This window comes from Bombus fervidus, chromosome 2 (assembly GCF_041682495.2).
Source record: "Bombus fervidus isolate BK054 chromosome 2, iyBomFerv1, whole genome shotgun sequence".
Classification (NCBI taxonomy): Eukaryota; Metazoa; Arthropoda; class Insecta; order Hymenoptera; family Apidae; genus Bombus; species Bombus fervidus.
In genome coordinates this window covers 3,352,671-3,372,857 of record NC_091518.1, presented here as the reverse complement: position 1 = coordinate 3,372,857, position 20,187 = coordinate 3,352,671, and the positions used below count along the sequence as shown (strand labels likewise).

Genomic DNA, 20,187 nt, shown 5'->3' with positions numbered 1-20,187 from the left:
CGTCGGCCATTTTGATGGTGACGCGCAGCGCGGAGGTCGTGGGCTCCACCAGTGACGAAGCCACTGGAGTTTTGACGTGGCTGCTACGTACCTGCCCGTTTGCCCACTCCGATTGCAGCAAAGTTGGTGACGAGAAATACGTAACTGGTAAGTACCCAGCTGGAGAATAATAACAACCGGGCATGGACCACTGCGCTAACGGTGCACCGAAAATTGTTGCCAAAACTACTAGCATTTGATTTTTCATGATCCTAGTACAATCAGTTTTACGTCTGCTATGGAATATGCCGTAAAATATGGCGCCTTAAGGAAGATGTATGAATTTCTCGAAAAGGGCAATGGGGGTTACGTGACAATTCTGACATCTCTTTTCACCAATAACCGACACACCGTGATGCCAATCGGTACAACCTTAGCCATGTTTCATCGTGTTTTTTTCATTAATTTTTTGACCCTTCAATCATCCACGAGAACATCTCTTTTAAGTGTTTATTGTTCTCGTATTATTTTTAGATCTGCTTATGTAAATGACGCAGTAACACCGCCGATCGCTGACTGGCGGGAAATTTAAAACTTTTGCACTTTAACGGCTAGATCCTGATTTTGACTTAAATACATACAGGTTTTCGAAATCCTATTTGTTCCGACGATGTTTATATTTAGTCTGGAATTCGTTTCGTAATACTTCAACTATGCATATATATTTGACTTTTTTCAATAAAATATTGTCTACGGTTTTTGTGTAGTTTTGTTTTCATTAAAATGCTTAAAAGATCACTGAGGAGGTTAAATGTAATCTTAATGAGATGTATACGATGTTTATTCTTAATAGGACGATTTGATTAAATGTAAAATTTTTTGTTGTGCAGCAATTTTATCATTTAGTGTATTAAAAAATAGATTTAATTATCAGTGATAAGAATTGAAAGGTTTGATTATACAGTATATATAAATACAATTATAAAAATATACGTAATTATGAAATTATTTTGCATCTTTTGTAGGGTTTGAAGTCCCCAGGCTATGGAAAGTATGGTTGAGGAAAATGGATCAGCTGTTGACCCATTGTCTACGGGTTCTCAAAGCGGTGACGCAGCACCAGCAATAGCTACATCGGTACATTCTCTCAATAGAACACAGCAGCAAACTCATCATCTGGTAGCTTCTACCAGCATTGTGCAACTGACACTACCTACGTCAGGGGCAACACAGGTATACAGGAGAATCTCCTGTGTATCTATGTCTGATCATTTATTTCTTTATTTTAGTTCAAAGCATGCATATATAATTTATTTATGTTTTTAATCATAATTATCAATTAATTAAATAAGCACTGTGTGTATATTCACTCTTGCATAATGCTGGTTCAAATTAAGAAATTAAAATTCAAATAGTTTTCTTAATTAATTACTTCTTTATTTGTTGATACAATGAATTTGGTGTTTCAATTTTTATGATAGATATTTTTATGAAATAATTGTTTCATACCCACTTTATCATGACTTGCATATGCATGATGATATCAATCAATTATAAAATTTATTATATTTGGTTCATATTAAAACATTTTAAAAATATTCATGTTCATTTATTCAATAATATCTATTTTTTAACATGCATAACATTTTATACATTTATGTATAATGTTTATTTTTTGTTTAGGTACAGTCTGTTATACAACCTAATCAACAATCAGTAATTCAAACTGCAACGAACATTCAACCTGTTGCTATTTCAAAAGGAAATGTCATACTTGTCAGCAAACCCAACTCTGTCATACAAACAGCCCAAGCAAGTTTGCAAACACTTCAGGTAAATATCTCGAGACCAAGTTATACTGTTGATCTCTTCTCATCTTCTTTTAAATAAACCATTTATAAGTAGATATAAAATTTGAATATAAATAATAGCATTTTATATATATTAAATATTAAAAATAAATAATAAATAAATAATATTCAATAAATATAATAAAATATTATATTGTACATTAATGTATTAGGTGGTTGAAACTGGTAGTGATGATAGTTTCTCAGATTCAGAAGAATCTCCAGAACAAAGGGGAGGAATTCTTACCAGACGGCCGTCTTACAAGAAAATTCTCAATGACTTAGGTGGTGGTGAAATTACAGGTATGATAAATTTATTTTTATCACATATCAGGAATAGAATTAAAATCAGAACAAACATTTCAATTTTTAATAGAATATTTACAAGAAATAACAAGTTGTCATCTAGATATTTTATTACTTTAATTAAACTTACATATAAATTTATTATTTCATTTATACAGGATGACCAAATAACATGTGAAAGTGGGTATAATGCGATTCCTTGTAGAAGAATAAAAAAGAAAGTACATCAGATAAAATTTTTCCATTCACGACTTAATTTTCGAGAAAATTGAGTTTAAAAATTTATGAAGTATACTTGAACTTGGCTAATTCCGGACTGGACAAGACTAAATCATTGACAGGAGGTCATTTTATGTGTAAAAATAAGTCGAAAATGTAAAATTAAGAAAATAGAGTTTGAACATATTTATTTAAGAATCGACCTAGTACATATATATGATAAATTTTCAAATTATTCATTATTTTTCTTAGCGTTTTGCTAAAAAACTTTACTTCTCGGATCGATTATTTTGTTTTTGTCCATTTTGGAATTACTTATGTTCAAATATATTTGATAAATTTTCAAACTCAATTTTTTCAAAAACTAAACAGAGAATGAACAAATTTTATTCTATATTTTTTTCTTATTTTTTCGCAAGGAATCACGTCGTGCTTACTTTTACATGTTATTCGGGCTGATGTATATATGTATATGTATAAAATTATTACATTTACCTTTTTATTCCAAGTCTTCCATATCTTCAAAAATACATTGACTCTTAGGAAATGATAAAGTGCATGTCAGTTCATACAACTATTGTTATGTACTGTCTACGTATTTCTTAAATAATTATTCCAATTAGTAATTATCTTATTAATTTACTTTACATCTGAATAAATATATGTATAATCAACCTGTCTTATAAGTCATTTTTTATCAAACAAATATTTAAGTACATTTATATAACTGTATTAGGATAATAATAAGGAATAAAAATGTGATACTTTATGCTTCTTAATATTTTATTTTATACATCTAAGAAAGGGAATGCCATACCAAGCTTAGAATGTAAGTTAAAATTTAAGTTAATAATATTAAATCAAAAACAATGCAATGAACTCTCCTCTAACCATTATTTATAGATACATGACATGAAGAAAAATTATTTATTTTTATTTAAATGAAATCCCGTTTATGTTTATTTATTTAGTATCAATAAAATGAACTAAAAAGTAACGTTTTTATAATTTAAGGTAAATACACAATTAATTTGATTAAAAATATCTAGTATTCTCAATATATCTATTTATAGATAATTAGTCAATTATAAATTTTATAGTTAAAGTTAAAGATATTTATAACTAAAATTTAAAAAATTATAAAGACGAGACACATTTGTTATTTTTAATAAAGTTTCATTTTCTACAAAAAATCGAATATTAAAAAGTTATTTGTTCTATTTATACTTTACAAGACTGCATGTTTTTATTGCTTAGCTTTTATTTTTATTTTAATCTATTTCCTTTTTGTATGAGCTGACTGACTGCACAGCATTATGATAAAAATATGAAAACAGCAGCCAGAAAGGAAATAGCATACAATATTTTATTTTTATTATACTTTTTATTTATACAAAATCATCTTTCTGGATGCACATCTTTTTAAACATACACATATGTACAATTATATGCTTTTATGCAATCAGGAAAGTTATTTAAGAAGAAATGTACCAAATATTAACCAAATTGTTTTGGTATCATTGTTTCTAGAAATGAATGCCATAAGATATTCATTATATTATTTTCTCATGAAATATATGTCACATTCTGGAAATTTTTCAAATTGATTTAGATTAAATAAATTAACACCGATAACAACTCTGTTATAATTGGGGGTTGTATTAATTCGGTGTTACAGACGGTCGATTGCCCCCTCTAGAATCATCTTCTGAGTGTGATTCTAACGTGGACAGTGAAGTGTCATCCCATTCGCTTCATTATCAGACAGGTTGGTTATTTTTTCTTCTACATATCTTTCCTGGCTGTCCTTTATTTAATTCTGTGCGCAATCCTAGCCATTGTCCTTTCATTTTAACGAAGATAATGTTAGGAGAGTAAATTAGAACTATTAGTCTGAAGAACTTAAAATTTCACTTCTTTTGTCCTTATACATATTACCTGATGTAATACTATATATGATTCAATATTTTGTATGATTGCTTGGTGTGGCATCCTTGCTTATGGGGTTTTCAATTCTGTTTATAAATATATATAGGTTTATCTATATATACTCAATAATATAAATAATCATTATAATTATTAAAAAACCATTCATATTTATGTTTACCTTTTCTATGTTCCATCATTTAAAATAAATGACTTTTAGTACCTCTATTTAGTAAAGAATTGTGTTATATGAAATATGCTTAATTAGATGTGTATTGTCTTTATTAATACTGTGTCAGTAATTGAGATTAATGTAATTTACAGTAATTCCTGCTGGAACCATACAAATTGCAACTCAAGGGGAAGGTGTGCCTGGACTTCATACATTAACTATGAGTAATGCAGCAACTGCAGGTGGAGCTATAGTACAGTATGCACAAGGCCAAGATACACAATTTTTTGTCCCAGGTGCGCGTTTTTTCATAGTTTTTTAACATTGAATTTTTTAATAACTGATATATCCCTGACATTTTCTTTTAATTTTTTTTTTAAATATAAATAATTTTTGTATTCAGTAGAAGTGTGCGAGTATCCGAAATTATGGATATTCACAAACCTCAGATTTTAATTAAAAACTTTTAGCATCCTAACTCAATTGTTAAAAAAATTCTGGTACTCGCTTACTTTTAGTATTTAATAATAATATTAATAATATACATAAATTTTCATTGACTGATTGTGAATAACAAAATTAAAAATTTGGGGAATACAGTCTCTGACAATGTTCCAGCTTACACAGGACATGGTGTTGTAGTAGAAGATGCAGCTAGAAAAAGAGAATTAAGGTTGCTTAAAAATAGGTAAGATTTGAAGGAACTGGAAATACTTTTAATTATAATTTTTCTAACTGTTCTTGTTTATACAAATATTTAAAAATATACAAATACTTTTTTTTTATAGACAAGCAGCCCGCGAGTGTAGAAGGAAAAAGAAAGAATATATAAAGTGTTTAGAAAACCGTGTCGCGATATTGGAAAATAGAAATCAGACGTTAATAGAAGAACTCAAATCGTTAAAACAGCTATGCGAACCGAAAACTGACTGAGGTTGGTGTTTAATGTTGAAACATTGTATGAAAACTATTAACCTGCTAAAAAATTTGTACATGTCTTCTTTATGTACATTATCCTAAACGTTGTTAGGTAAGCGATGGTGGTGTACATGCATTCTTATAAATAAGTGTTTCTGTAACATACTGTATTTAAAATGCGAATATGAAGGCTTGTGAAACTTGCTGTTACTAAAGCGAGAAGCCAAAGGTATATGAGATGCAGAGGCAGCAAACTTATAGGCAATATTCTGGAAGTCAATCTATATTTTGGATAAACTTAACAATCATATAAATTTAGGTTATTAACGTCTATATTATTAACGTTATATTCATTTAGATTACAGTGACTATGTGATGTTGAACGGAACTGTTTTACTTACACATAAATATTGTATTCATGTAGTTTCATTCTATTCGAAAAAATTTACATTAGTAAAAAAGTGAAAAGAATTATAAAAAACAAGAACACGAGAGTATATTTAGTAGTCAATTTATAATAAATAATTGGTCGCTAAAGTATACACATACTTGAGGAAAACGCCTTATACACAATATTTGCTAGTGTAACTTAGAAATTAGGTACAGCTACGAATTAAAATCACATAGTTTCTGCATTAAAAAAAGAGCGTAGTTGTTAGACAATAGTATCTGTATAATTTTTTTCCAATTTCTCTATTCTTTTATACTTGAAAGAGGCAGTTCCATTAAAAAAGTGCATCTATTAGAGGTGTTTGAATGAAAAGATAATGGGATGGTTGTAAATAGATAAATAGACCGAAATTCTATTACTTTGATCATTGCTGCTGCAATATGTATGTGTATAAAGTGTCGTCTCAATATAATTTTTTACTTTAAATACAAACTTCAGAAATGTATTATGAAGAAAAATATAATTTATACAATGTAGAGAAATGTGCTATAAAAAAGCATTAGGTGAAATGCTCTCGTCTTATTTTACTTTCTATTTTAAGATGCCTCAAGTGCAAGAAGGTGAAAAACAGAATTTGTAAAATATAAATATAAATGTAATATATATTTGGAGTGCCTTGAAGATTTCTGTATAGGGTGATTTATAAATGCATGTCAATACTTCAGGTGATGAATCTACACTAATCTACTTTAATGTATAGATTCACTCCCTGAAGTATTGACATGCATTTATGAATCATCCTGTATATATATAGTATACAAATAAACACGCGCAAGTGCGCTCACATACATACATACGTACGTATGTATAGAATTATGTTTTAGGTAAATATGGGTACATAACAATATTTTTGAATTATATATTATGTTATAGCTTTACATTCTGCGTAAAAATCGTACAGTTGCGTTAAAATTGAAATTTCTATTCCGATACATTTTCATATTTTTTAAAATTAAATAAAACCTTTAAATCGCTAGTATAAGCCATAAACTAAATTACATGTCGATACGATTGCATCTATTTCATTTTCCAATAGAAAACAGGAAAATTTGTTACAATCAGATAATTTGCATATTATGTTTTATAATATTATTAAAAAGAAATTATTTTTTAATGTCTGACACATACTTATCATCATGCTAGGAATTATTTATCCAATGCATTTTTCCTATGAAATCAATGTTCTGTAATCTAAGTATGAAAACTATTTGATGTATAATTTTGATTGTTATATATTTATAAGAAAAATACAATTTCAAATACGAAAGATCCAGTTTGATCATTCAATGATGTAATATAAACTCTTCAACACGTTTAAGAATGATATTATTGATCATTTGAAATTATTTCATTGGTGTAATTTTGTTTGTTTTTGATTTTTTATAGGATATCAAAATATTATTGTTTGTAAAATAATTTATACAAAAACATACTTGTAATATTAATTTCATACTATTTGCATACATATCATTTTTTTAATATTAATAATATATATTTTTTAAATAAAATCCAGATAAAATTTACAGTGACTGATCAGACTGGAAAGATTTGTTGTATAGGTATGATGTATAATTTGTCAAGTTTATTTGGTATTAAAACTATTCACTCTGATAATAGAAAACAAATACAGTTATAATCTTCGTATATGCTTAATATATCATTTGTAATTGAATAATTTTATTGCAAAGTAGATCGTTTCCGAATTATTCTCTGTAAATTGAAAGTACAATGTACTTATAGTGACTTGTTATAAAATAAAAACGATTCACTATAAGTTTCTTTTCCCCTACAGATTTGGTTTAATTTAGGCAAGGTAATACTGTACACATTTTCATCTGTGTTTTAATGTTAATTATATGTATGATATATGTATATCTTGATTGCTGCACCGATGATATGAAATATTGTATATAGATAATATATGTATTTTTGCATATCATTTGTTTTTGAAAAATATAATTCATAAACCTCTTTAAGGATACTGTTATTTTATTACAAAGACATAGAAAACAATTGAAATAAAAGAGATTGAAAATTAACTGTTTAGACATTTAATCAAATATTAAGTAAATAGAAATATATATTTAAAAAAATAGTATTTATTATATGTACAGTTACTTTCTTGTTAAAAGTACAAATTAGATGATACTGCTTCAGTGGATTATCTTCTCACCTAAAATATGAAAAATATTATAAAATACATGTCTTAAACATATTAAGTTTGAACATTTAGGTTTAAAAATTCAGTTGGTAGTGCATGTAGTAAATAATCATGAACTCATATGTGAGTGATTAAATCATCATATATATTAAAATTCTTAATACAAATCTTATAAGGAAGTAATAATAATACTAACCATATTGCAATAACTTTTTGTAAGTATTATATCTTCATTCAATAACCTGAAATCAATATAACTAAATTAAATTTTTATTAACAATTATAATATATGTTTACTTAAGACAAATGATTCAGTTGGTAGTGCATGTAGTGAATAATCATGAACTCATATATGAGTGACCAAGTCATCATATATTAAAATTCTTAATACAACTCTCATAAAGAAGTAATAATAATACTAACCATATTGCAATAACTTTTTGTAAGTATTATATCTTTATTCAATAACCTGAAATCAATATAACTAAATTAAATTTTTATTAACAATTATAATAAATGTTTACTTAAAACAAATGATTCAGTTGGTAGTGCATGTATCAAATAATCATGGAATCCTACATAGTGGTTAATGATTCATCATATAGACTCTTATATTACTGCAAATAAGAATAAGAAAAAATACAGTACATACTATTTCATTCTTCCTTGATATTCTTTGATTAACCATTAGGAAGTTTCAATGATCCTCCTGAAAATAAATTGTTACAAAGTTCAAAAATATTTATTTAGAATATTCATAAATACGAAGAATTGACTGATTAAAATACCATTGCATAATAACGATGATTCATTATTACAGATGTTTTTAGATTACAAAATCTTGAAAGAAATGCAAATTTGTAAATAGTAGGAAAAATGTACTAGACACTTACTTGTATTAATATTTGTAGAAGTTGAGAGAAAATAAAACCACATTCTAAAACTTTTACTTTACATCTTTATAATTTTCCATTAATTTTTCGACAGACTTATGTGACTGCTTCAGTTTTTAGTAAATAACTTTCGAACCACATTTTAAACATCTTTGTGAATCGCCAGCGTGATTACCAGTAATGTTTAAAATGATCCGAAAGTATGAATGTTAAGTTTGAAGCCGAACATTCATTTTTTGCCGACTCTGGGTAAATTCTTATGTACGCGATAATCTTGGACAGAGCTATTTAAAAACATATTTTTTATAATTATAGAATTATTATGAAAAAATTAGAAGTTTATGTAAGTATTACAGAAATTATAACTGTATATTTATTCAACATTTATATCTCAGTTTCGTTAATTCTAAATAATTTAAAGCTTTTTTATCCAATCAAAAATGAGTAGATTCTCTTGTACATTTATGACAATGATACATACCTATCTAGTTGTTAGCAATTCATCTCATAAGCAACCGTGGTTACAAAGTTACAAGTGTCAGCCTTAAAAGTGAGAATTGTGTGCCGTTCGGTGAAGACATGGAGGTAACTAAAACATGTTTCAGCGTGATCTCAACAGAGTTGTAGCTTTCTTGTTAACTGTAATTAATTAATACAAGAGCAACTATAACGATAAACGAGAGATTTAAATTTAAGAGATTGAAATCACGCGTGACAACGACGTCGAGCAATGTTACTGATATTTCATGCTATTACAGTTGTCTTGGTATTCCAATTTACATATTTATCTTAAACATGACATAAATTAATCAATTGAAAGTAATGATGCATACTGGACGAATGATTTTTAAGAAACGTATTTATGAATAAATAAATCATTTTGATGATCAATCATAAGATTCGTGTAATGATTGTCAAAGTATTAGATGGTTTATCTTGGATACCGAAATTTCTTATCAACAAAATCCTGATTTATTGACACAGGCAAAAGGAAAATAAAAATGACGGAAAGTTTAATAAATGAATGGCTAGTAGATTGTGCAGATGTGTCATCGTCAGAGCTCCATACTTTTGCCACTACTTTATCACAAGACAATGAAATAGTCAGAGCGCTTTATGTACTCTTAGAAGAACGTAGTAAATATAGTCAGGTAATATATTTCTGACAAATATTTTGTACACCTTAATAGAATTTAATTAATTTCTTTGACATATATATTAAATCTTATAAAGTTTTTGTTAGTTTATTTTTTAACTCTTTCCTGTCAAAATTCAAGTATTGTTCGGCATTGTAATATTGGGCAGATCGATGCCCTCAAAAATTATGACCGAAAAGAGTTAATATTGAATTAAAACTCAAATAAAATGTCTTCTATGTAAAGTTCTGTCTTTTATTTGGAAGTATATTAAATTATATTTTATATCAACAATTTGTTATTCATTGTAGTTAATGGATACAGTATGTGATCAGTTATACAATTTTTATCGCTCTCGAGAAACAGAATTGCAAAGGTTCACCTTGCAATTTTTGCCAACATTAGTATACATTTACTTGAACTCTGCAGCTCATGGTGACATTAAGGTAAGACACTATAATTGTTGTAACATACTTAAATCATGTTTTATAATGTAATGGAATATAATTCATATAACTGTCTATGTTATATAACAGAACAACTATAATTTAAATTAAAATTATATGATAAAATAGCACTGTCATTCCTTAATTATAGGACAGTTATACTCAAGTGAAACATGTACAAACTGCAATTTAAGTCAAAAGATATTATGATATCAGTAATTTAGAAATTTTTACACAACAGATAATTAAAAATATATTTGATCTCAATTTTTATTTAATATGTATCAATATTTTTATTCTTTAAATATTTTGTTAAATACATTTTAAGAAATATACAAAAGAATTATAATTACTGTTTCTTAATACAAAAAGTAAATCATATGCATCCATTATCTCAAACTTTTAATTTGACATATTCTCAGTTAAATTAATTCTCTTTTTACAGAATTGTCGGTCTGTAGAAACACTACTAATTGGTTTGTATAATCTAGAAATAGTGGATAAATCTGGGCAACAAAAAGCAATTTCTTTTAGACTACCTTCACTTGCCATGCTTTCCATATTTCATGAGGTATATCTGTTTCGCTAGACAATTGAATTTTATAAGTGTGTAAATGTTATTCTAATTACTCCTTCTTGTACAGCCTGCAAGTTTGGCACCTGCTTCTTTAACTGAGAGTGCAGTACGCAGGTTTGAAGAATGTAATACGAAACTTGTTAGCTGGGGTCCACTGCAACAAGTTGAGACACTAAATGCTCAAAATAGATTAAAAGTTATGACTGCTCTTCTTTTTATCTATAATCAACAACTCGGTTATATAAGTAAATTTGCATTAGAGCAATTATGCAAAGTTGCTACCAAGTAAGATGAAACTAATTGTTTTTATACATTTGATAAATATATAATAATTATATCAAATCATTTATTGCAGACTTGTTACTCAAGGATTTATGAAGCCAGGACATCATCAACGATCCTCGTATGGAAGCGAGTCTAGTTTTGTTCCAAGACTTCTACCACGTATACCTGTATCAAGTCAATTTCTCCTTGAATTTTTGCATGCTGTATATTTTGCTATGTGAGTAACATATTTTTCAAATAGTAACTTGTCAAGTAAAGTAAATATCATACTAATAAAGAAAATATTTTAATAAAATTAATAGTAATAAAAAGTAACATATATTGGCAGGTATAATGACTGTTGGTATTTAGGAACACAAGCAGTAGACGATATCCATAATCGAGCATGTTATGAAACATATCCAGATGTTATGCTAGTCACAAATGCTATACGTAATTCTGCCAGTACTGGACCATCAGGTATGTCAATACAAGATAATTAATACAAAAATGTAAAATATGTTATACAAATATTTAATGAAAATTAATCATTCTAGGACAACCTAATGACGGGCCAATTGGGATTAGTGTTGCATTATCACCAGCTACTGCAACCGCTACGGTATCTAAATCGATGATCACAAATGCTTCGTTCCGGACCAAAAAGTTACCAGGTATATGTTTTATTTTAACTAAATCTTTATATCATCTGACAAATTAATATGCTCAGACATTTTATTTATGTTTATTTTTTTTAATGTCTTACGCACAATACGAGAACTATTTTTTATTAAAGTAATTATAAATATCCAGCATGTCAGTTGTTGTATAGCAATTACTAATTAGTATGCACTGAAATAAATGAATAACATAATGATAAATAAATTTAAATAATAATAAATAAATTACATATAATAAGATAAACATATAGTATATAATATGAGATATTAATGTATACATGCTGAAAAATGCATGAATATAATGAAGTATATGAATTTTATCATAAACAAATGGCATTTGATAGTAATTGTAGTTATCTTTCTAAATATATTTTAGTTTATAACTCTTATCCCTCATCACTCCAATGTTGTCGGTTGGAGTAGAACGTTGATTTGCGATTGGCAGCATCGCTGACGGTTTGAGTGATAAGAGTTAAGTTAGAATAGACCAATATTTGCATTTAGTAGTATGAATGAGATTTCCAAAATTCACAGATAGAAAAATTTGTTTCTTTATAAAAATTTAATTTTGCATGAAGTACATATTCCACAAATACATAGAACACATATTTAAACATTTGATCAGTAACAAATACATTTTATAAGTTATTGGACTAAGCAAATGTGCATTGCTTGCAAACATATGTCGTTAGACGATCTGGATGAGAAGTTATTTGAGGATGAAGTGTACGCTACCCAACTTGAAAAGCAACCACAACCAACAGTATCTAACACTACGAAGAGGTTCCCTTGGCATTGGAAGCATTCACTTCCGATTTCAAGCGAAGAAGATACCAAAATAAGAAAACTCAGTTCTTCCTCAATGGAATTCTCTAGACGAGGAAGCACATGTAGCATTCAAAATTCCCCTATCAAATCCTCTCCTAAACGAAATCTAAGAGAACATTTGAAGAAAAATGTATTTGAGAAAGGTGAAGATCACAATATGAAAAAAGTGAGAAAAGAGCATAAAGAAAACACTGATTTAGCTCATGACGAGAACAAAATTGGATCTAGTTCGCATTTGTATAATGTATTGGAGGAACAATTTCTGGGGGAAATGGTTTATGAATCAATGGAAAATTTGTATCTGGAAGGAAATAAATCAATTGGTTTTCATACGACTGCTGCCCTGTCAACAAATACATGGTACTAGTGATTCAGTTTCAGCACTTTAGAATCACTGAATATTATCAAAATTTCTCCAGCAAAACACACGGCAAATTAGCTGTTACACTGTGTAACATTAACTATTTTAATTAGTAGCAGTTTGTGCATTTATCAATGAATTCGTTTCAGAGGAACCACCATTATTAAGAGCAAAAGAATTCAAGCCTAAAGTATTACTTACTTTATCGAAAGGCACATAATGGAAAACCTGCATGCAGTTTTGGCACATTTATTTTCACTGAAGATAGTGCATTTGTTATCACACAGGTTTACCCTATGTCTTTCCTATTTCCTATTCTGTCCTTAAATGTTAATTTTTTAATATTTTTGTTTGTTTATTACCCTTAATTTATAACATGCATGAAATATTTCATTCATGTTGTGATACATGTAAATTTTACGAATATAAATAATAGTACAAATATAAAGCTTAATACTTTCATTTTCTGCTTTACACAGATTGCTTAATTTCTTGCATTCTATTCTCACAGTATTTTAATGTATTTCCAAAAAATATGACCTTATTACTGTTTTAATATCGTATTCTTATTTTTTCTTTTGTTTAGATGACATACCAATTCAAGAAACGAAGGAAGATTCTGGAGGAGAAGGTAAAAGTAATCTTGTATCGATCACAGAAGAAGAATCGATAGAACCAAATAGAGGTGGTTCAATAAGACAATCGAAAGATCAAAAGACTGCGTCCAAAATCACGAATTTCCCGGTACTTGGAAAAAAGCCGCGAGAAAAGGATGGTAAAACAGCTAAGAATGCTCACGTTAGCGTTCCCGAAAAGGAAAAAAGACTTGGATCTCAAGCGACTTCGAAGGAAAGTATTAAAGGTAGTTCCTCTATGTTAAATAGTGAATCAACAGAAATCGATGGAAATGTTAATGGGTGTTCAGTCAGGAAAAAGAATAATAGTGTAGAAAATAATTCAGTTACAGTAGACAATGTTTCTTTGATTGATGGAGAACGTCTCACGTTAGGTGGAGAGATAGATAATACTAATATGGATACTTCTGTTACTTTAAGAACACATAATGAAAATGAATCGCTAACTTCGTCTATCCAAGTCAGTTCTGTTTAAGTTATGCAGATAGATTTTTAGAACGGAAATGAGGAAAAGAGTAATGGACCATACATTGAACGACTGAAACAAATTGTTGTAGTTTTTTATTTAATTGTACATACATATTCTTTCCTTATTTTTAAGAATATATACACAGTGTTTTATATATAATTGAATTGAATTAAATTAAATTATTGATTCTGTGACAGACCAAGATTTATTTAATATGCTATTGTATTTTGAAGCGAATATTATTGTACATAGTTGATTCAAAAGTGGTCCATTACTATATTGATCTCCATACTCTGTTTAAAAAAAAGTTAATAAAATAGTAATGGGGAAGGGAATAATAAGTTCACACTAAATATTTTTCTTTAATGAAGGTACATCTTTGTATATTAAAGAATTCTGTTATAATCGTTCTTATAATATGTCTGTTAAACCATTCAATAGATTTATATTCGAATATTCTAGTATATGATTGTTTAAAAATTTTAATTATCAAAAAATTTAATAGACTCGTAGGAAAATGATTCAATATTTTAATTAATTCAAAATATCAAAGTGAAAGGACAATATTTTAATTAATTCAGAATATTAGAATAAAAAGATTTATATCAATTTTTTCAGAATTATATTTATTAAATTAAATAGTGTTACTTTTTAATATAATATCTTTTATTTTGCCATTCTTCACTCGATTACTAGGCCTTGGCTCCTTGGAAACCAGAAAGACACACAGATGGGCTAATGTTATTTTTTTAATAACTACATTATTTAATTCTATTATGCTTGTGTACATTTTCGTGGAAAGATGTAAGGCTAAATGGCTAGTAATTTTATGAATGCTAATAATTTCGTTCTGTATCCTATAGCAAAAAATAATGGAGGTATTTTATAATTTCATAAAAAAAATTATTTGCAGCATCGAATATCGAGTATCGAATATTCTGTGAAAAGAATATATGACTGACTTATTGTTTGAGACAGTAAAAATTGAATTTAGAGAAATCTTATAATTTTTCTAATAATCGTATTTTCTATAACATCTTTATGTCTATCTATATAGAATTACGTGCAAATTACGTTTAAATAAAAATATGTTCTGTCATAAATTTCGAATGAACAAAATATTTTTAACTCATTGCATCGTGTTTGTTCAATCTCAGTTTTAAAATAATTTATATGAATGTTTTTCCATAATTCTAATACTAAGAGTAATCTTATTTTATAGTAAAAATGCGTTGAGAAAAATATTTGCAAGTAAATCTTCATAGTTCTAACAGTATATAACAGTGTTTGTAAATATACATTGTGACAGAAAATATTTAAACCAAAATATTTTTTCAAAATTTATTGATTATCTCTTGTTTTAAATAACATAACAAAACTAATTTAAAATTTATAATTACTGAAAAAATACTAAGAGTCATAAGAATGTTCATAAATCTGAGTAATATATGTTTAAAAGATCAAAACTTGGAATTGGTATTTACTTAAAAAGACTGTACATTGCATCACATTATTACTTAGTCTGATAAAAAAGTATACCATTATGATTTGTTAATCAATCAGAGTGTTCAGTATGATATCATATGCATATTAATATCAAATCAAAAAGAAGAAAGAAAGAAAAAAAGGGAAATATATAATATACATTATATGAATGTGTCCCCAAAGCAATCATTTAACTCTTGTGACACTTTAAAATCTTCCTAATAATCATAAATTCAGTCTATCAAATCATAAAAGGAAGCTGATTTATATTGTACTTCTTAAGAAAGATGGGACTTTGTATAGCATCATTATTTTCACAATTTATTTTTGGAATTCGATGATTTCTGAATTTATTTAGAACATAAACTGATCGAAATTTGCTATATTTTATTACAACTTTCAAATTGTTCTTTATTCCAGTGTATTATTGTTACGAATGTTATATTATAATTTTTCAATAAAAAAATATTTTATTTTTATTTCTTTTGTATTATTAAAAAATACTGTGCGAAATGCATGTGTTTGTGCTTTTTTTGAATATTGAAGATAATCAGTTCAGAGAACCTTTGTAACTAGTAAGATTTTAAAATGAAAATATCTGAACACTTTCTAATACTTATACATAGCATATTATGTGAAAATAATTTAAGAAAAATAATTCTTTATATTATTTGAAAGTTCTAAATTGATATCCATTGGAGAAACAAAAGCAGAAACCACAAGATTATAAATTAATTTATTTAGAGGGAGCCAGAATTTAGTTTTCTGTATCACTGCCATGTAGTGTAATTTAATCAATTAAATTGTATTAATAACTTAAGTTTATAAATTTGGTTGATTATATACATTATTATATCTAAAATTACACGTCCCTGTATATGCGCGTGTGAAATATTTAAATGTTTAAACGAACAAGAAATAATATGAATTGTAAGTATTAAATAATATAAACTGTATAGGGAAAACATCTACACAGCAGATAAGTTAAAAGATTGTTAAATTTATTAAAATACTTGTACAAAAGATAAAAAGAAAGGGAAATTGGTGAATATATAAGAAATGTAAGATTTAATGTAAACTTTTGAGCCATTCACTATTTGTTAAAGAATTGCTCTTTTCTGTACATTTGACAAATTTTCTTGGGCACTTAGTTCTATCATATATACATAGAGAAAACTCTTGTATACAAAAAGAAAAATATGTATATAATGTTTCATGACAACTATTAATGATACTCATAGAGCGATAAATAATAACTACGATATCTTGTATGTTTGTGCAAATTATGCAAAATTATGACGATTCATGTATATGCTGTTATAAATATTGTACATTATTTTAATTTATGATTATAGTGTTAAAGCTTGTTATATTGTTAAAGCTATCAATATGTAAATAATATATAAACTTATTGCACAGAGGAGATTTGATTGAGTTTATTGATGAAACATTCGATTTTCATTGCATGTCATAAAGCCAACATTAACATTGGCATACTTTGTAAACAAAATTAAAACAAAATGCACAAAATACATATTATTTTTTCATAATGACGACATATTTTCATTATCAATATCAAAAGATGAAAGCATACTTTTCTTTTACTATTAAGTAAAAATTCAGTCATTTGCAACTGTGCATTTCTAAAAACAGAATACATTCCAAACAATTTGAAATTGTTATATTACAGATATTATTAAATTAAAATTGTTAATATATTAAAACTATATAAATTGAAATTATTTTATTAAAATGTTCATGCTTTGAAAACTATTTTAAATGTAAAGCCATGAGAATTGAGATATTTTTCAACTTATGAATTTTATAGATATGATGATGGGTTTTGTACATTGAATTTAAAATTAAGTATGTAACTTGTTCCATATATATACACATAATTCAATTTTATTATAAGCGTAAATAAAATAAAGATTTATTCTTTATTTATCTTTTTACGAGTATTACGACTTGTAGAAAATCTACTTGTAATTATCAAACTTATCGCCATAAATATCTGTTGAAATTACTACTTGGCAATACATGCAATAAAACTATTAAAATAAGCTAATAGAAAAAATCGAAGTATTTATATTAATTCTTGTATTAAAGCTGTATTGTTGTATTTTATATATTTATTCACATTAATTATTCTTTAGCACTTATTAAATGACGCAATAAAAATAATATTTAGATAAATAAATACGCAATAAATTATACAGAAATGCTGTTAATATATGTAATTAAATGAAATAAGATACACTGTGTTTTTAAATATATATTCCCTGATACATTTACAAGATATAACACGATTGTTATTCAATTGTCCACGTTTTCCATAAAGATTTTTCCTAATAATGTAAAAAAATTAATTATATATATATTGTATAATATGTGACATTCTAATAAAACTTACTCTCGAAATTTCATTGTTGTATAAATCTTGGTAATTTTTTAAAAGTCCTGCAGTTTCATCTTCCATTTTCTTTATTATATTCTGAATCTTTTTTAGCTTTAAACAATCTTCATTGTGTTGAATTTGTGCTTTTTCTAAATTTTCTTGACATAACTTCTTATTACTGTAATTAAAAATCTTTTTTAGGTCCAGACAAAGGAAGTAATCCTTTATTTAAAATAGCATAGGAAATTTTAATTCTAAATCACCTTAATAATTGAGTATTTAAATTACGTAAAGGAGAGAGACGTTCATCACACTGTGCTTGAAGTTCGTTTATTTCATCTTCTTTATCATGATCCTTTTGTACTACTAATTTTTTCTCAGATTCTGCAACATCTGTTCTGAGAATATCAACTTGTTTCTTTATAGTATCCTCTTGTACTTTTATTTCTCTGAAAATAGAAAATAGAAAACAGCTGAGAGTGCAATAAATTAATACTTAAGAATTCCTTAATCAAGATTAAAGAAAAATTATTTAATCACTTTAATCGATTGTGCATATCTCGAACTTCAGTGAACTTTTCCAATAGTTCTTGGGTAAAAGCCAATTCATTTTTTTGTTGTTCGATCAAACATTTTTTATCCTGGAATGCTGCCTGTATTGTTTCACGTTCTTTGACTTTAGCACTTAGCTGTTGTTCTAATTCGCTTAAACGCTTTTGATATCCTTCAGGAGATTTTACAATTTCTGATTGCAATTCTGTTATTGTTTTATTTGACTATAATTATATACTGTAATCATTATGTAATATAATATACACAAATAATTTCAATTTTCAGATGTTAATTTACCTTTAATGCTTGTGCTTTGTAAGTTCCACAAAGTTCCACAGTTTTTTGCTTTTCCTCTTCTGCAGCTGTTATCTTTGCAGCTAATTCAATTTGTTTTTTATTATTCTTCTCACGTTTAGACTGTAGCTTTTCAATTTCAGCAATAAACTAAATAAGAATAGATCAATATGATATAAATAATTCATAATATAAATACAAACTGAATTTACCAATAATAGCACCTTTTCCTTTATTGATAATTGTTTTGCTATATGCAATGCCTTGTCATTTATAGCTTGCAATATTTCATTTTTCTTTTCTACCATATCATGTAAGATCTTTGCCCGGTTCTGAATTTCAATAACTTTATCTTCTATATCTGATTCTTTATTAGTTGCGTACAATATGAAATTTGCAAGGAATTTTGCTTGTTTCCGTACTCTTTTTGATCCTGAATAATACAATCATTTTTAATCAAAGTGACAAATATTATTTATAACATTTTTAAGTTTATAATTAAATATTACCTGGACTAGTAATATCTGTAATACACAGATCTTTTAAATATATTCTATCACATATTTGAACCATAACAATATGCAAATTTATGAGTGCAATTATAGTAAAATCTTCACAGTATGACATTATGTCTCGTTGTTCTATTGTTGGCTATGGTAAAATTAAATTTTATGTATTGTACTTTGTATTGTATTTTTTTATATAATTGTTTTTGTATTTGAATAATAAATAATATATTTCTTACATTATCAATTGCATTAACATCAATATGAAACCTTCTTAGAAATGTGTCAATTAGGTTTACAATAAATTCTTCTGTCGGATTTTTTAAATCATTTATGCTTGACGGAAGATTAGCTTCAGTTAAAATACTATGAATCTTTTCTATATCTAAATCCATGTTTCGTATTCAAAGATTTTTTGTACTTGCAATATGAATTGTTCTCACTTTACCTTTATGAGACGGTTACAGATAGTTTAATTTCAAACGTGTTCGAATTTATTTATAACGCATGCGCAAATGATGTCTAACTATTGCTTATAGCGAGTTTTCAATTGAAATTTTCATATCAATCTCCTAATATCTACTTGTACTTATTAAATATATAAGTTCATAAATTAACATATATCAAATTAAGATCTATAACTAATTTTCTATACAATTTTTCATGTAAATGCATTAAATG

The 20,187-nt window shown here is 26.8% G+C and overlaps 3 protein-coding genes and 1 long non-coding RNA gene across 27 annotated transcripts; 2 read left to right on the top strand and 2 right to left on the bottom strand.

Moving 5' to 3' along the window:
• The first annotated feature begins 5 nt into the window (after positions 1-5).
• Positions 6-7,797, top strand: Crebb (Cyclic-AMP response element binding protein B). Of its 18 annotated transcripts, XM_072015913.1 has the most exons (10): positions 43-147; positions 256-404; positions 514-622; positions 1,005-1,212; positions 1,663-1,812; positions 2,003-2,132; positions 4,033-4,122; positions 4,605-4,748; positions 5,053-5,140; positions 5,241-7,797. In XM_072015913.1, the coding sequence occupies exons 4-10, from the start codon at positions 1,024-1,026 to the stop codon at positions 5,383-5,385; spliced, it is 936 nt and encodes a 311-aa protein (XP_071872014.1). In that variant the 5' UTR covers positions 43-147; positions 256-404; positions 514-622; positions 1,005-1,023; the 3' UTR covers positions 5,386-7,797. The 18 variants fall into 18 exon arrangements, with proteins under 18 accessions (XP_071872000.1, XP_071872085.1, XP_071872099.1 ...); XM_072015928.1 differs by lacking the exon at positions 43-147 and having other exon boundaries at positions 170-404; positions 5,071-5,140; XM_072015892.1 differs by lacking the exon at positions 43-147 and having other exon boundaries at positions 171-404.
• Positions 7,798-7,900: 103 nt separating this feature from the next.
• On the bottom strand, positions 7,901-9,371 carry LOC139993961 (uncharacterized). Of its 3 annotated transcripts, none has more exons than XR_011801494.1 (5): positions 9,357-9,371; positions 8,876-9,159; positions 8,635-8,691; positions 8,406-8,451; positions 7,901-8,224 (listed from the first exon to the last, which is right to left on the bottom strand). It is a non-coding gene; the product is annotated as an uncharacterized lncRNA (long non-coding RNA). The 3 variants fall into 3 exon arrangements; XR_011801496.1 differs by lacking the exon at positions 8,406-8,451 and having other exon boundaries at positions 7,901-7,994; positions 8,179-8,224; XR_011801495.1 differs by lacking the exon at positions 8,406-8,451.
• Positions 9,324-17,266, top strand: Hyccin (PI4KA lipid kinase complex subunit hyccin). Of its 5 annotated transcripts, none has more exons than XM_072015756.1 (10): positions 9,324-9,460; positions 9,634-9,779; positions 9,860-10,026; positions 10,323-10,457; positions 10,903-11,028; positions 11,102-11,319; positions 11,390-11,536; positions 11,648-11,778; positions 11,856-11,972; positions 13,754-17,266. In XM_072015756.1, exons 3-10 carry the CDS (start codon positions 9,877-9,879, stop codon positions 14,275-14,277), a joined length of 1,548 nt encoding a protein of 515 aa, XP_071871857.1. In that variant the 5' UTR covers positions 9,324-9,460; positions 9,634-9,779; positions 9,860-9,876; the 3' UTR covers positions 14,278-17,266. The 5 variants fall into 5 exon arrangements, with proteins under 5 accessions (XP_071871857.1, XP_071871865.1, XP_071871872.1 ...); XM_072015764.1 differs by adding an exon at positions 12,671-13,166 and having other exon boundaries at positions 9,634-10,026; positions 13,754-13,894; XM_072015771.1 differs by lacking the exon at positions 13,754-17,266 and adding exons at positions 12,671-13,166; positions 13,317-13,710 and having other exon boundaries at positions 9,634-10,026.
• Positions 17,267-17,967: 701 nt separating this feature from the next.
• LOC139993770 (uncharacterized) lies at positions 17,968-20,177 on the bottom strand. The gene is made up of 8 exons (XM_072015807.1): positions 19,746-20,177; positions 19,510-19,651; positions 19,225-19,433; positions 19,004-19,150; positions 18,695-18,930; positions 18,418-18,603; positions 18,170-18,332; positions 17,968-18,104 (listed from the first exon to the last, which is right to left on the bottom strand). Exons 1-8 carry the CDS (start codon positions 19,899-19,901, stop codon positions 18,069-18,071), a joined length of 1,275 nt encoding a protein of 424 aa, XP_071871908.1. The 5' UTR covers positions 19,902-20,177; the 3' UTR covers positions 17,968-18,068.
• Between the last annotated feature and the right edge of the window lie 10 nt (positions 20,178-20,187).

Excerpts from the sequence above, each read along its gene's own strand:
- Crebb (XM_072015899.1), top strand. The coding sequence starts at position 1,024 with ATGGAAAGTATGGTTGAGGAAAATGGATCAGCTGTTGACCCATTGTCT. Across the intron at positions 4,123-4,604 it reads TTCGCTTCATTATCAGACAG|TAATTCCTGCTGGAACCATA; the intron begins GTTGGTTATTTT and ends TGTAATTTACAG. Across the intron at positions 4,749-5,052 it reads TACACAATTTTTTGTCCCAG|TCTCTGACAATGTTCCAGCT; the intron begins GTGCGCGTTTTT and ends TGGGGAATACAG.
- LOC139993770 (XM_072015807.1), bottom strand. The coding sequence starts at position 19,901 with ATGGATTTAGATATAGAAAAGATTCATAGTATTTTAACTGAAGCTAAT. Across the intron at positions 18,931-19,003 it reads ACAAAGCACAAGCATTAAAG|TCAAATAAAACAATAACAGA; the intron begins GTAAATTAACAT and ends ATATAATTATAG. Across the intron at positions 18,604-18,694 it reads GATATGCACAATCGATTAAA|AGAAATAAAAGTACAAGAGG; the intron begins GTGATTAAATAA and ends TTCTATTTTCAG.
- Hyccin (XM_072015756.1), top strand. The coding sequence starts at position 9,877 with ATGACGGAAAGTTTAATAAATGAATGGCTAGTAGATTGTGCAGATGTG. Across the intron at positions 11,320-11,389 it reads TTATGCAAAGTTGCTACCAA|ACTTGTTACTCAAGGATTTA; the intron begins GTAAGATGAAAC and ends CATTTATTGCAG. Across the intron at positions 11,973-13,753 it reads CCGGACCAAAAAGTTACCAG|ATGACATACCAATTCAAGAA; the intron begins GTATATGTTTTA and ends TCTTTTGTTTAG.